This window comes from Sphaeramia orbicularis, chromosome 22 (assembly GCF_902148855.1).
Source record: "Sphaeramia orbicularis chromosome 22, fSphaOr1.1, whole genome shotgun sequence".
Classification (NCBI taxonomy): domain Eukaryota; kingdom Metazoa; phylum Chordata; class Actinopteri; order Kurtiformes; family Apogonidae; genus Sphaeramia; species Sphaeramia orbicularis.
In genome coordinates this window covers 27,955,498-27,969,367 of record NC_043978.1, presented here as the reverse complement: position 1 = coordinate 27,969,367, position 13,870 = coordinate 27,955,498, and the positions used below count along the sequence as shown (strand labels likewise).

Sequence of the window (13,870 nt, the reverse complement as noted above, 5' to 3'; positions counted from 1 at the left end):
AGCAACTGTTCGCAATAACATTTTACATGTACTATTTACGCCAAAAGAATTTAAATGCCAGAGCCTTGTTACAACAAATCCATTAGTTGTGTGTTATCAGCTGCCCCCGTTACCAACCTTTTCAAATTCTTCGTAGGCAACATGCATGAGCTTCCTGGTTCCCAACACTTTGAGGAGTTGGGAGCTCAAGTCCCTGGAAATGGCTTCAACCAGACGCAGAGCCCTTTGGATGGGGTACTTAGTGTTCCTGATCTTTTTCAGGTGGGTGAAGATGGCCATCAGAGCCTGGCGGATCTTATCAAGCTCTGAGGCAGAGAGCAGGTCATTGAGAGGGAAGTCCTTCATCAGAGGGTTGTAGTCATTGACTGTTTCAACAGCCTGCTTTAGACCTGTGATAAAGGAGAAAGATAAACATATATTACGGGTCGATTCAAAATACTACCAGTACTGGAAAGAAAGGCTACACGAACCAAGTAAGTGCCAACTTAATTTCACTCACCAGTGTCAGTGTCAAAGCTGACAGTAGCATGGAAACGTTTTCCATGTTTGAGGATGTCGAGGGTGAGCAGAACCTCGGGGCTCTCTCTCTTTTCCTGGATCCTGTTGAGGGCTCTCTCCAGATTCAGCCAGAAGCTGATCTCCTGCAAGGCTGTTCCTGAAGCCGGGTCACGGTCAAGCTTTGTCACCTGGACACAAGTAAGAAGACAACATGAAAGAAAATTCTTGGTTTCTTGTTAAATGTCAAGTCTAAGGTTTAAAAACCGTAATGAGTCATACCTTCTGGATTTCTCTGATCCAACGATTGACTCCAGACTGCAGCTGGTTAAGGAACGTCGGATCTTCCACTTTGTCCCCAAAATCTGTGACCTTGGGTTTTTCCCCACGCTCATAGCACTGTTTGGCAATATTTGTGATGATGGGGTGGATGAGGAGGCTGATCTCAGGAATCTCAATGTTCTGCTGCAGATGGAGAAGACCCATCTCCAACTCTGCAATCTTTTTCTCAACTGAGGGAGCCATCTTATCTCCATCTCTAAAAGGTTAAATCAGGTATCGTAGGTAAATTTCTCATTAGCATCAAATAGATAAAATTCATATTTTTTTCAAGAGTTTGAAAATCTGAAAAAAGAAAAAAAAAACCTGAACAATACCTGTCTGCTTTGCCAGATTCACGAATGTAGGATTTGAAGAAAGGAGCCACAGCATTGCTGATGAAAGAGTGGAGTGTCTCATAGGGTGAATCCTCACTCAAGGTCAAAACTCGAACCTGGGTTGATATTGGCTTGTCTGCATCGATGACACCTGTCCTTTTGATCAACGCCAGGCTGCAGGGAAGACATAGGAGAATTAACTTTGAGTTAAAAATCTCGGAAACCTATGTGGGTAGAGGCAAAAATCCAATGATCTTGAATGTTGAACCAAGTGTGATGAAGATCAGAGAAACTTTTCATACTAAGAGTTAAAATGAGCATTGAAAAAAAAAAAAAGAAAAAAAAATTCAAAAGCATGATTCATGTTTGTGTATGTGATATAGAACTGGGTTACACCACTAATAGCAATGGTTTAATTCAGAAAAAGAGCTAAATAAAGCAACCCTCTTTATTATTTGCAACAGTACAGCTGAAAATGACATGTACCTGTTTGACTTGATTCCATAGTGAATATCAATGCTGACGTTGTAAGTGATGCACTCCTTCTCTTCCTCTCCTTCATCTCCGACATCCTCTGTGTGAAGAATAAATACAGTCAAATTCACACATAAACTTATAAACAGATCATTCGTGGCAACTGACCAAATCTAATTATTCACACTGGCATGTTTATGAATAGCAATGGATGTTGACAACCAACATCCATCAGTTATTTGAGATTTTCCCTCAATGAAATCTTCAGAGACATTAGGCTATATAGTTGTTAGTATTAGTCAAGTTTAACCTGAGCCACACCCCAAAAGGATGACCGTGCAATCTGACAGTTTCTATTCATACATGTCCTCACCCCTCCTTTGAAAAAGTGAGGTCACAGCTTATAAAAGAAGATAGCCATCTGCAGACCCTGCAGACTCTGCAGTGCAGCATCAGTATTCTTAGTGTAAAGCACAAATAGGCTGGGAATAGAAAACTGAAACCTACAGGCTTTGCAACAGCAGCTTGTCATGTGCAGGCAAAGGATCAGAGCTGAGCTCCCATAAAACATTAGTTAAAACCAGTAAGACTGAAGCTCAGGATTAATTTGCCTGGAGCAAACTGAGTATAATGTGACTATTAACACTACTGAGTTCACATGATAACACCACAAGCAGGTGCACACAACATGACTAGCTCCTACAACAAAAGGAGTATTGAATTTCTATTATTTATTTTGTTTTATGCTTGTTATAGTAAGTCCCTGTGACATTTAACACAGGGTTCTTTTTGTCAGCTGTATTTTTGTTTATACCCAAACACACTGCAATTAATCAACCAATCAATTCAATTCAATTTATTACAAAATTATTGCAAACAGTTAAGATCAACAATTCATTTACAAGGTACATTTTGTAATAGGACACCCCAGAAGCAGTCCTCATCTTATAAACTGGGCCCTTAAACATGTGATAAAAGACACAATTTACATTCTAAACTTTAATAAATTCAAATGTTCTAAATAACTACAAACATATTTCAAAATATTTGCCTATCTACCTAACGAAGATTCATTTCTTTTTTCTGAGTCCTATTGTAGTCAGCATATTCTAATATTCTCAGATAATTTCATAGTCAGACATAAGGCTTTATCCACATAAATAAAGAGTTTACATGGTTTGTGTATCAGCCATGCGGGGTTTAGGGTCAGGCACATTTTGAAGCAGCTCTGTCTATTTGTTTACCTGACATTGTACACCGTGGAAACTATAGAAAGTAAGATCTATATAATGTGTCTTCTTTAAGAACACACGCACATTTTAAAGGGAAATTTACTGCATAACAATAAACCAACTCCACTGCTCTGAATTAAACAGCAAGTAGCACAGTTTCCTTTCCCCCACCCAGTGTGGCGCAGTTTCCTAAAACATTCTGTTGTGATAAATGGAGACTACAAGAGGCTTTTACCTTAATTTAGCCAACAGTTAAATAATATTAGGACAGTGTTACTTTGACTAGCCAAAGTTTAAACAGAGGCTGTTTAATTAATAATTACTGTTATTGTGTAGCTTACGTGGTGTTAGTAGCTAGCTAACGCCATTCAAACGCCTCTCGGTACTGAATGGACAAACCTTTCAATGCACTTCTCTCTACCAGGATGGTGTGGATTTGGGGATCAGCAAGGAATTTCCTCATCTGTTCCACGGAGCTCTTCTCCTCCAGGGCGGTTTCCAGTGAGGCCGGGGCCTCGCCGCCATCTTCCAGGAGCAACGGGACAAGTTTACGGATGTGCTTCTGCAACACCGAGGTGTCTGCCACCGTTTGGACCGTGGACACCTCCATGGTGCCGGAGTTATCCTCCGTTCCTCCGCCGTCGGACATTTTAAAAAACGGTCACCAAAGACCGAGCCGCTCTTTTAAACCGGACAAAGAAATGAGACTGATGTGTGGTAGCTGTCTATGGCACCTACCCAGCTAGTCAGAGGCTGACTGCCGCTGTCAAAACGCCGCAACAGACAGGGTTTGTCACATTTATGAACGCAATGAATTGTGGTACTTGTAGTTCTGGAGAGGTACATTCCATTTTGTGTAAGTACGTAAAAACTATAATACCCATAATGCAAAGTAGCTAATAGTATTTTTTTTCTCTTTCTTTGTTTTCAGCATGTTACAGATAGGGGGAGAAAGGGAGTTGTCTCCGATGATGCAGCAGTTTTTCCCTGTCCAACTACAAATGATTTATTAATCTGATTGCTTATAATAAGATGCTACCGTAAATTGTAGATTGTAATGGGCTGTGTCAGAATTACATTGGACATTATTCATATCACTCAAACATTCCACCAGCTGCTTGCACACCATGTTGAAATAGAATAAAACATATTACAGCAAGCAGACAATAACAAGACTAAGAAGGACCTGTTTTAACATTGTTTTATTGAATAAAAATAAATATGAAGAAAAACACAGAAAACAAGAATAGGTAAAATAGAGTAAAAACCACTGAAAGATAACATGACCTACAGATCCCTGAGTATATTCACACCACTGCAAGTTTTGTTGCATATCTCATACATTAAATGTAACATCCTGTCCAGCAGCAAATGGCTTTTTAAATGATTTATGGCTTTAAGATTTAGTACTGATCTATGATGAAACAGAACCTGATTGTGCAAAGAAAAACCTTTTGATATTGAATAAATGAACCTGAGATAAAAGAATACCCTGTCATATCTATATTTTGGAAAACAGACAAACTTGGCATAAACTGAATGAACAGGTTAATTAAGTTGCAACAGTGCAAGTAATTTTTTAAAATTATTTTACCCTTGATTTCATCCCTTACAGTAATATCATGGTACAGAAAGAAAGTACAAAACTATTTATAGCAGAAGTTAACATACATTATCAATATCAATTTGTGGCTTGTAAGAAAATACAGTACTCTTACTTTATGGGTACATTCTGAGATACCAGCAAGAGACACTTTGCGGCTTTGCAATAAACAAAGACCTGACTTTTGAATTTTTTTTTTTTTTTTTTTTTTTGCACTTTAACAGTTACAGTTTCATAGACATTCTCACTTCTTATTTTGTGGTCAGTCAGAAAAACTATTATCACACTCTGCCCTGAAAAAAACCCAACACACACAAATGGCTCCACCTGCAGGAGACATCTTCCTGTTCAGAACAGTGTATGTGAAAGCAGTTCAGTTAAATATTAGCTTTATATTCCTCTCTGTGCAAACACTCAGCTGCGCAGTCACCGTCACAATTAAATTAAAAGAACCCTCCAGTCCACCATGATTCAGGACACGGCGGTTACTCCTCCTCTGGGAACTTGAATTTAGCATAGACAATAAGCATGACTACCGACATGACGACACACATAGAACCAATAACCAGGTAGGCAATGCCCAGGAACTCATTCTTCCCACCCATCCAGGACACGTTGCTGAACACAACCTTCTTTCTCCCATCAAAGCTCAAAACAGGATAATCTGTAGGATAAAGTGTTAAGGATATAAAGCAAAAATCCAAAGATAGACATACAGTTCTTGAAAAAAAAACAGATCTTCTATAGCAATTTACATATGCCATGTGAATTTAGCTACTAATCAATCACGTCAGTTATTTGACTATCTTATTTACCTACTGTAGAAAATTTGCCTGTTTTCTCTCACCATTAGAAACCTTCTGGTGATTGTGTTTATTCTGCCCAGCTCAAACAGAGACACACCCAGCTGGTTAAGCAAGTTATTTCAAAGGCTGACCCCATTACATACCTTCTTGAATCTTAACAAGTCTCCTCAGGTGTATGAAAACAGTGAAACACCATGGTGATTAAATAATATGCTTTCATTAAATACCCAGGGACAACCTTTTTATCTGATCTTAAAAAAAAAAGGTCTCACATTGTACTACCTAATTGTAGATGGTATTCATTTAAAGTTGTCAAAGAGTGGTTTAGTTAAAATGTATCTGTATAATGGATCATTTTTGGAATTGTATTACATTTAAAAAAAAAAAAAAAAAAAAAAATTAAAGAAAGCTCTAAGTGTGATGCATGTGGGGTATTCTTCTAGATAAACAACAAAAATCTTCTAAAACATCCCAGAATCTCTATCATGCAGAAGGATACTGTAGGCTATTTCAAGGGAGTAGTTTCCAGCAGGCAGACCATTTGCGTAATCCCCCTCTGTGATTCGTCGATACAGCTTTCGAAAATCTGGCAGTGCCGCCCTTCTCATCCACACCAAGAAGTCTTGATTGATGAAACCATTGTTTGCCGGGTCAGAGGGGTCCAACTCATAAGCAGGCTGTGACCAATATACAGGTTTGACAGTACCTGCAAATCACACACATTCATTACATCAACAAAATCAGTGATACAACTATATTCACCAGATGTTTTGCATCACCCACAATATGATAAAATCCTGACAGAAGATGATAAAGGATAAGACAGAGGATAAATTGTAAATAATTTAGGTTCTAAATGCTAAAAAGGGTCAAACTGATGTGATTAAGCTAATTACGTAACTGTCACTTACTTAAATGATGCCAAAATAAAATTCACAACATGATAAACGCTTAATCAAAATATCCAAAACCTCAGTAAAGTGTTTGAGAAGATAATATAACTTAGGATTTAATAAAGAATTCAATTCGATTGCATTTAATTAACAATTTACTAAATACACAGCCTGGCCAAAAAAAAAAAAAGTCCTGGATTTACAGAACAAATAGTTACTACAGTGATTAATGTGCTTCCCCTCCAAGTTCTTTAATTCTAACTGATGCAGTAGCTTCTCATTTTTGAAACGACCATCAGTTTTTAGAGAGCATAAAGACTGGACTGTGTTTCAGTGGGAAAAGGTCATGTGGTCTGAGGAGTCCAGACTGACCCTGCTCCAGAGTGATGGATGCATCAGGGTGAAAAGAGAGGTGGATGAAGTGATTTCCCATCATGCTTAGTGCCCACAGTATAAGCCTGTGGGGGCAGTTATGATCTGGGGTTGATTCAGTTGGTCAAGTCTAGGTTCAGCAATGTTGTGTCCAAAAAAGATGCAGTCAGCTGACTACCTGACTTTTCTTTAAATGTTTTTTTTTTTGCTTTCTTCCCTGGTGACAAAGGCATATTCCACAATGACAACAGCAGGAATCATCAGGTTCAAACTGTGAAAGAGTGGTTCAGGGAGCATGAGACATCATTTTCACACATGGATTGGCCACCAGAGTCCAGACCTGAACCCCACTGGAATGTGATAGAGAAGACTTTACACAGTGGTCTGACTCTATGTTCATCAATAGGGTTAATGTAGCCATGGACAGAATTAAATGTTGTGATACTGCATAAGTGTATCGAAACTATACCATGTTGAATGCATGTTGTAATCAAAGCAAAAGTGGCACATGTCAAAATATTAGAATGTTTATGGGACCATAATTTAAAAGTGTCAATAAAGGGGTATGTGAAGGGTCAATATATAATTGAGGGACTTTTGAAGTCCATGGGATCTGATATCTTGCATACATCTTTATTAAAAGCAAAAAAATATGTTTTTTATGTTCATTATAATCATGAATTTAAAAATTCCATAATTATTTGATTACGGAAACAATCATTTATTAATAAATGGTGAATAAATTATTAATAAAAGACTAGATATAATAAAATGTTAACTAAATAACCATCCAAATTTAATAACAGCCACCTTCTAGTTAGCTAAACAATAATAAAATGATCTTATTCAAAAATTGTTTTGATTGTGTTCTTTTTATTAAGTTGAGATAATCATGGCAGATATTTATTTTTTGGCAATATATCAAATTTTATATGGAAACTGTATCTGTGTCCGAGAAATCACTTTCAACTAAGTTACCCATTACAAAAACACCTCACAATGAAGTGTGTTAATTCCAAATCACATGACCTGCTCCACATAATGTCATTTCCTCCTGAAGAACACACTGACAAGACTCCAAGGTATGTTCTTTCTCTTCTTTCTTAGTTATTTAATAGAAAGTAGTGCGAGCCAAGTGTGTATTTATCACACTCTTATGACAATAGTGTTACCACAATATCTTTACAAATAACGTTCAATTTCAATTTTACTCAATTGTATATATGATATTTAGAAGACTCTGTAAAAATGTCATGTGGTGTTACGTGTTATGATGATTTTAGGCCTGAAAACAGCAAAAATGTCAACTATACCTGTTACTTATGTTACCTTGTAAAGGAAACTCAAAAAGAGCTTTTGTGGTAGATTAGATTGTTTTTGAGACCCAACTTGCATAAAACCCTAAAGAGAAAGGAAGCTTTGGTACTGTACAACTAGAATTACTACCGTTGAATGCGTTCCTCAGAGGCGTGACACTGGGGTTTTTGTATTTGACATTGTAGTCTGTCCACCAAGCGATCCCTTTTCCATCAAAGGGCACCAACTTCTTAGTCCCATTAACGATCTGATAAAGCCTGAACGTGTCTATGAAAAACAGAAAACAATAAAATAAATAAATAAATAAATACTCACAGAAATTAATATTCCACTAACACACAAATTAAATTTTTCCAAATGTATTTTACTCACCATTAAACATGCTGTTTGCTATTGATCCACATGGTACAATTGGTTTACTGTTGCTGTACTCGTAAGGAGAACACGATGTATCTGGAGTCTAATGGACAGGAAGTAGGATTTTTTTTTTTTTTTAATTATCTATACTGAAAAAGTGTGGTGATTGTGTTTGTATTTCTTTCTTTCTTTTTTTTAAAAATAATATCCAATGTTGCAACTAACCTCAAAGTTTTGCAGATTTCCAAACAGCTGATCTGCATCTTTAGATACCCCATATTTTCTCTGGTTCTGGAAGTAGTTGGACAAACCATAATAAAAGAACACCGGCCCCTGTTGAGGAAAATGCAGCGACAAAAATACAGACAGTGGTCAGAGAAGTTCAATTAAGCACATGTAAAAGACTTATTGTAGATCTGTATGTGTATGTGTTAACCTTAAATAGACTGTCAATGGAAAAATCCAGCTTGCACATGCATTTCTTCTGATCTGGATCGGAGCACTTGAAGCACGGAGAGTCTTGCTCAACCCCAGTGTAGTCCATCTGAACAAGAAAGAACACATTGGATTACTATTAAATATTGATGACTACAACGCCTGTCTCTATTGTCTGTCCACACTTCTTTTAACTCAAAAGTACAGTATCACTTACAAGAAACAAGTCTGAAACCAGATAGCTGTACCTGTAGTTGGAGGTTTGTACAACTTCCTCTATGCGTCGATCTCTCAAGTCAGTTTTACATCTGATATTTGAGACCGATTTGTGTGTTAAGTGACAGCCATGGTGATCCTTTTATTTTTTTTTTAAACTTTGATTTAACCAGAGTCCCACTGAGCTCAAGATCTGTTCTACAAGGGCGACCTGGCCAAGAGCACATGCCATAAACAAATAAAATAAAACAAACAATAATTTACTAATAACAGAAAAGTTTGACAGTATTTTTTTTTTTCCAAAATGTTTACATTTTTTAACCCATAAAGACCCAGTGTTACTTTTCTGGCAGTTCCCAAATGAATTTTTCTCTCTATTTAACCTTTCTAAGGCAATTTATCACCATTTATTATAATATTATCCTCTGTATTTTGCGTGTCTTTAATAAAAATCTGGTACTTTCCCATATTTAATTCACAGATCAAATAGATGTTCATAAAAACTCAGATTAAAGTTAATTGTCATGATATTAGAAACAGAGAAAAATGAAGAAAATATGACTTTTTCAACAAAATCTCTCATTAACTGAGCATAAACAAAGTGTGTCCATCCGCTGTCATTGATCCAACTCCATGGGTTTTACTGGTGAATCAATGCTGTAGAAGATGACAGTGTTTCCATGGTAGCTAACTACGGAGCCTCTGAACATCCAAATGGGTCATATCTGATGACCATGAAACAATGAATAACTGCATTTTACCTGAGATATTTCAGCATATTGATGGGTTTAGTTGACCGGAAGTTATTAAACATTTTAGATCAGTAGATTATTTTGGTCGCCAGCGGTTGTTTGGGTCTTTATGGGTTAACGTGCAAATTTAGTTGAGGTCACAGCAATTTATAAAACACAGCCACTGTCCAACTGACTGTTGCTGGATCATAGATGCCTGAACAATCTCAATTATTCAATCAACAGGCGCAACGGTATAATATTTCTACCCCATTTTTGTCTTTTTAAAGAAAACTTATCACCAAACAGTTCTGCAATCAGGTGCTTATAAGTAAACTTTCTATGTCTATTATCATTTTGCCATTTTCTGCTGCTGATGCAAACAAGGAATAAAAAAACCACACATTTCAGACCCACCACAGCCACATACACAACGTATCAAACTGTACTGGTATGGATATTTGTGTAAGAAAATACTATATGCAATGTTTCCCATAAAGTTGGAATAATTTTGTTTTCACACACATTCCTCTTTTTATTTCTATTTATACTCATCAGTAAACACCTCTGATAATATGCAATGACTACATACTCAGTCCCAGTTACACTTTATCAAAAATAAATCACAATCATTTCATGAGAACAGGTACAAATATTTAATTCCAACTTTATGGGCAACAGTGCATATATACGTAAATGAGACATGTGACTGCTTTATTCTATGTATTGACAACCATGTATTGTTTATCAGTCAGATGTTGATCATTTCTAACATGATTGCCACATGGCTTTTATTTAGTTATATTTCTTTTATACATTTTGCTGTTGCTGGTTATGTTCGATTTTATGTAAATATCCTTTGCTCTGATCACCTCACCTTCTTTTCTATATGTCTGTGTTTAATCCATGTGTTTTCTCACTCTGTACAACACCATGGTCAACACACTTTATAAATACGCAGAGTTGACCTCACTTGCATTATATTCAATGGGAACTATGAATATTCTTCCCTTATCAACCTTAAAATCCCACATAAATATAAGGAACACTACTTTAATGCTTAATTAAAATGTCAGAAAAAATATTACCAGAATAATTCCTGACAATAGCATTTGAGAATAACTGACTGCAAACATTTTTACTATCGGTTTAGCATTTTTTCAAAGGAAGTTCCACATGTTTAAGGGTTGGGTGACTGTTTCTATCATGTAATTTGACAGTCTTGTAAATCTACCATCCATGTGAAGTAGCATTATTCAGTCAACAGGCCACATGCTTTGCTGCTTAGCATATTAAATCCGGTAAAACTTGAAAATATTTGTGTCATTTGCACTGAAGCTAGATTTGCATGATTCCCAGAAATGAACACACCGCAGTTTATTTTTATATTACTATTGTTCTGACTTGGAACGTTAAAACCTTATATTTGAAAGAAAATTGTACTATTTTGAGCATATTTCATTTCATGTGAAACTGTTGTTTTCATCTGTGTATAAGTCTCATAAAAAGAAAATAAATCTAAGTGCAGTACAGTATGGTTAAGTTAAATGTACTGTATCGTGACATGCAGCTTTGGAAATAATTATCAGACCACTGTGATGTGGTGTTGAAATGTGGTTTCCGCCTCTTCCTTTGTGGATCTTGGTGGAGTCAGTCTGCATTTTCTTCAGGAAGTTGCAATAAAAGAACAGTTTTGCTGATTCCACTGAATTACTTTTCATGAAACACCAAACTGTTTTTTCTCGGTTTAGTTATAAATTACTTTGGACTGTCTTAACCATACGTATGGATTCACTCACATTCATTCACATAATAATCTCTCATCACGTAAAATTCTATTTTGTGTTTTTACATATTTATCAAATACATTTTATTCATCATGACTGTAAATTTCTGTAATTCTTAAACCATTTTGATGAATTTCACACAAACTTATTATATTGAATATTGTTGTTATCTCACTGAATTTAATTTCTACAGAAAATGTATTTTGTCATTGTAAGACAAGGGTGCCGTGGGCCAAAACTGGTCTGCCAAAGGGTCCAATATAACCTGCATGATGAATCTGTGAAGTGCAGAAATTATACCCAAGAAAGGCTATTAACAGTCAAGCGTGTTTAACTTCATTCAGGGGCCACATTTAGCCCAAAATAAAATCACATTAGGAAAATATTTACATCTACAAAATATCCTTTCTCAACACAATAAATATGAACAATCTGGAATACCTTAAGAAAACTAAATGCAAAGCAGTATAATGCCTGTTACGAAATGTTCTGTGCATTCGTAGATCCACTATGATCTGTAAGTTGTGTTAATAATAAGATGAGACAATAGTGTTGAAATTGTACTTGGTGGTTCACATGATCCACTTTTTCATAATGTTATTTTACTTTTTACACACTAAAACAGAGAGAAAAAATAGAATTACAGGGTGGGGAAGCAAAATTTACAATATTTTGAGGCAGGGATTGAAAGACAGTGTATGACCAATTAGTTTATTAAAAGTCATGAGAATTTATTTGCCACAAGAAAACTGACATAATAGAAAATGTTTTTATTCTATGTGTCCTCCTTCTTTCTCAATAACTGCCTTCACACGCTTCCTGAAACTTGTGCAAATGTTCCTCAAATATTGGGGTGACAACTTCTCCCATTCTTCTTTAATAGTATCTTCCAGACTTTCTCATAATAGTTTTGCTCATAGTCATTCTCTTCTTTACATAATAAACAGTCTTTATGGACACTCCAACAATTTTTGAAATCTCCTTTGGTGTGACGCGTGCATTCAGCAAATCACACACTCTTTGACGTTTGCTTTCCTGATTACTCATATGGGCAAAAGTTTCTGAAAAGGTATGGATAATAGTGTTAGGTATGATTATGACATCAATATATGTTTGGTTTCAAAACAATTGACGTAGTGCCTGCTGAGAAAAAACAACTAAATGTTCATTGTAAATTTTGCTTCCCCACCCTGTAATTCTAGGTTACTGTGCCTATTATTTTATTGGTTCACTTCTCTTGAGATCACATTGGCTGTATGTGGCCTCTGAACTAAGATGAATTTAACAACACTGCTGTAATATATACTGAAGTAGAAGATTTCAGCTACATTTTTAGAACTGTAAAATAAAATGATGATAATGATATGACTACATATTCATATAACATGAAAAATCCATTCCTCTCATAATCATTTTGGGTATTGGTTCACCCTGTTCTTGACGCATTCTTTGATCTTATCTAACTTATCTGAGATAGGTGGCTGTTTCCTGAATTCACCCAATAGGTGAGGTGATGTCAAAATGCATGGATGTTTGTTTTAAGGTGCGGTATTGTTACTAGTTTCAAATCCATGACATGCAGCCATACCTCCAACACCTGGATGCTCCGTGAAGTGACAAACAGGGCGATCCCAATGCCGATGAAAGCCAAACCAATGAGGACAAACCCGGGGATGACAATACCTGCAGACAACATGGGCTGCCAAGCCGGAAGCCTCTGCTGGGTGAAGGCGGTGTTGTCAGGCCGGTTGGCCGTCTCCGACTCCTGCTTCACCATTTTTCTTGATCTGCTGGATATACAGTTCATCAGCTCACACATTTACCATGCTTAGAATTTCATCTGTAACATGTTTAAAAAGCTTTTTTGTCTGATACTGGAGTGTTTCTTTTCCATTGGAGTCTCATTCTTAATTAATGAAAGCTTCACCACACCTCCACCATGTCAGGGTCAAAATACTACACTCTACAAACAACACATCAGCCGAGAAAACACACACGAAATGACTGATTTTAGAGAAATTTACAAATAGAAAAGAACCAGTACACATGCAGAGACACTGTTGTAGATTTATACACTGATCAGACGTTTTACTTACACACAGACGGCGCAAAATGGAGAGACAAAGGAGTCAACAACACATCGGTATGCTTCCCTGAGTTGTAGGTGCGACGACAGTGGATCACCTTTACCTGTCTTCACCCCTCCCTCCCATACCTGCCCATCCAGTTCTTCACACGCTCATGTAACTGTGCCTGCACTGATCAAGCGATCGGAAACTAGTTTTGTAATTCCTTGACAGATTTAATGTCAATACTCATCCCAATCAGTAAAGAAGTCAATTTCCAACCGCATTATTTTTCTTTATTATTATTTTTTTTTTTTTTTACCAAAAAATAATTAATGTATGCGCTGAACGACAAATACGCTAAAGGGCGTGGTCTATAAACTAAAAACACAACAATTGGAAGTAAAGGACAACCAGCCCCGCCTTTTAT

At 36.5% G+C, this 13,870-nt stretch overlaps 2 protein-coding genes across 5 annotated transcripts in view; both read right to left on the bottom strand.

The window, feature by feature from the left end:
- The window catches only part of dync1h1 (dynein, cytoplasmic 1, heavy chain 1), a 33,370-nt gene extending 29,746 nt beyond the window's left edge, over positions 1–3,624 (bottom strand). For 2 of the 3 annotated variants that reach the window (XM_030127241.1, XM_030127243.1), the window contains exons 1-6: positions 3,257–3,624; positions 1,638–1,725; positions 1,152–1,325; positions 778–1,033; positions 500–686; positions 118–389 (exon numbers count right to left, since the gene is read on the bottom strand). In XM_030127241.1, the coding sequence (XP_029983101.1) occupies positions 118–389; positions 500–686; positions 778–1,033; positions 1,152–1,325; positions 1,638–1,725; positions 3,257–3,506 (1,227 nt within the window). In that variant the 5' untranslated portion in view covers positions 3,507–3,624. The remainder of the gene's footprint in view (positions 1–117; positions 390–499; positions 687–777; positions 1,034–1,151; positions 1,326–1,637; positions 1,726–3,256) is intronic. The other variant, XM_030127242.1, reaches the window with a different exon arrangement.
- Positions 3,625–4,042: 418 nt separating this feature from the next.
- tmem30b (transmembrane protein 30B) lies at positions 4,043–13,604 on the bottom strand. Of its 2 annotated transcripts, none has more exons than XM_030127707.1 (8): positions 13,471–13,604; positions 12,963–13,161; positions 8,642–8,749; positions 8,431–8,538; positions 8,221–8,308; positions 7,978–8,115; positions 5,766–5,972; positions 4,043–5,124 (listed from the first exon to the last, which is right to left on the bottom strand). In XM_030127707.1, exons 2-8 carry the CDS (start codon positions 13,149–13,151, stop codon positions 4,946–4,948), a joined length of 1,017 nt encoding a protein of 338 aa, XP_029983567.1. In that variant the 5' UTR covers positions 13,152–13,161; positions 13,471–13,604; the 3' UTR covers positions 4,043–4,945. The 2 variants fall into 2 exon arrangements, with proteins under 2 accessions (XP_029983567.1, XP_029983568.1); XM_030127708.1 differs by having other exon boundaries at positions 12,963–13,164; positions 13,471–13,582.
- Between the last annotated feature and the right edge of the window lie 266 nt (positions 13,605–13,870).

Excerpts from the sequence above, each read along its gene's own strand:
- tmem30b (XM_030127707.1), bottom strand. The coding sequence starts at position 13,151 with ATGGTGAAGCAGGAGTCGGAGACGGCCAACCGGCCTGACAACACCGCC. Across the intron at positions 5,973-7,977 it reads TCTGAGGAACGCATTCAACG|GTACTGTCAAACCTGTATAT; the intron begins GTAGTAATTCTA and ends TGTGATTTGCAG. Across the intron at positions 5,125-5,765 it reads CTCCCTTGAAATAGCCTACA|ATTATCCTGTTTTGAGCTTT; the intron begins GTATCCTTCTGC and ends TTTATCCTACAG.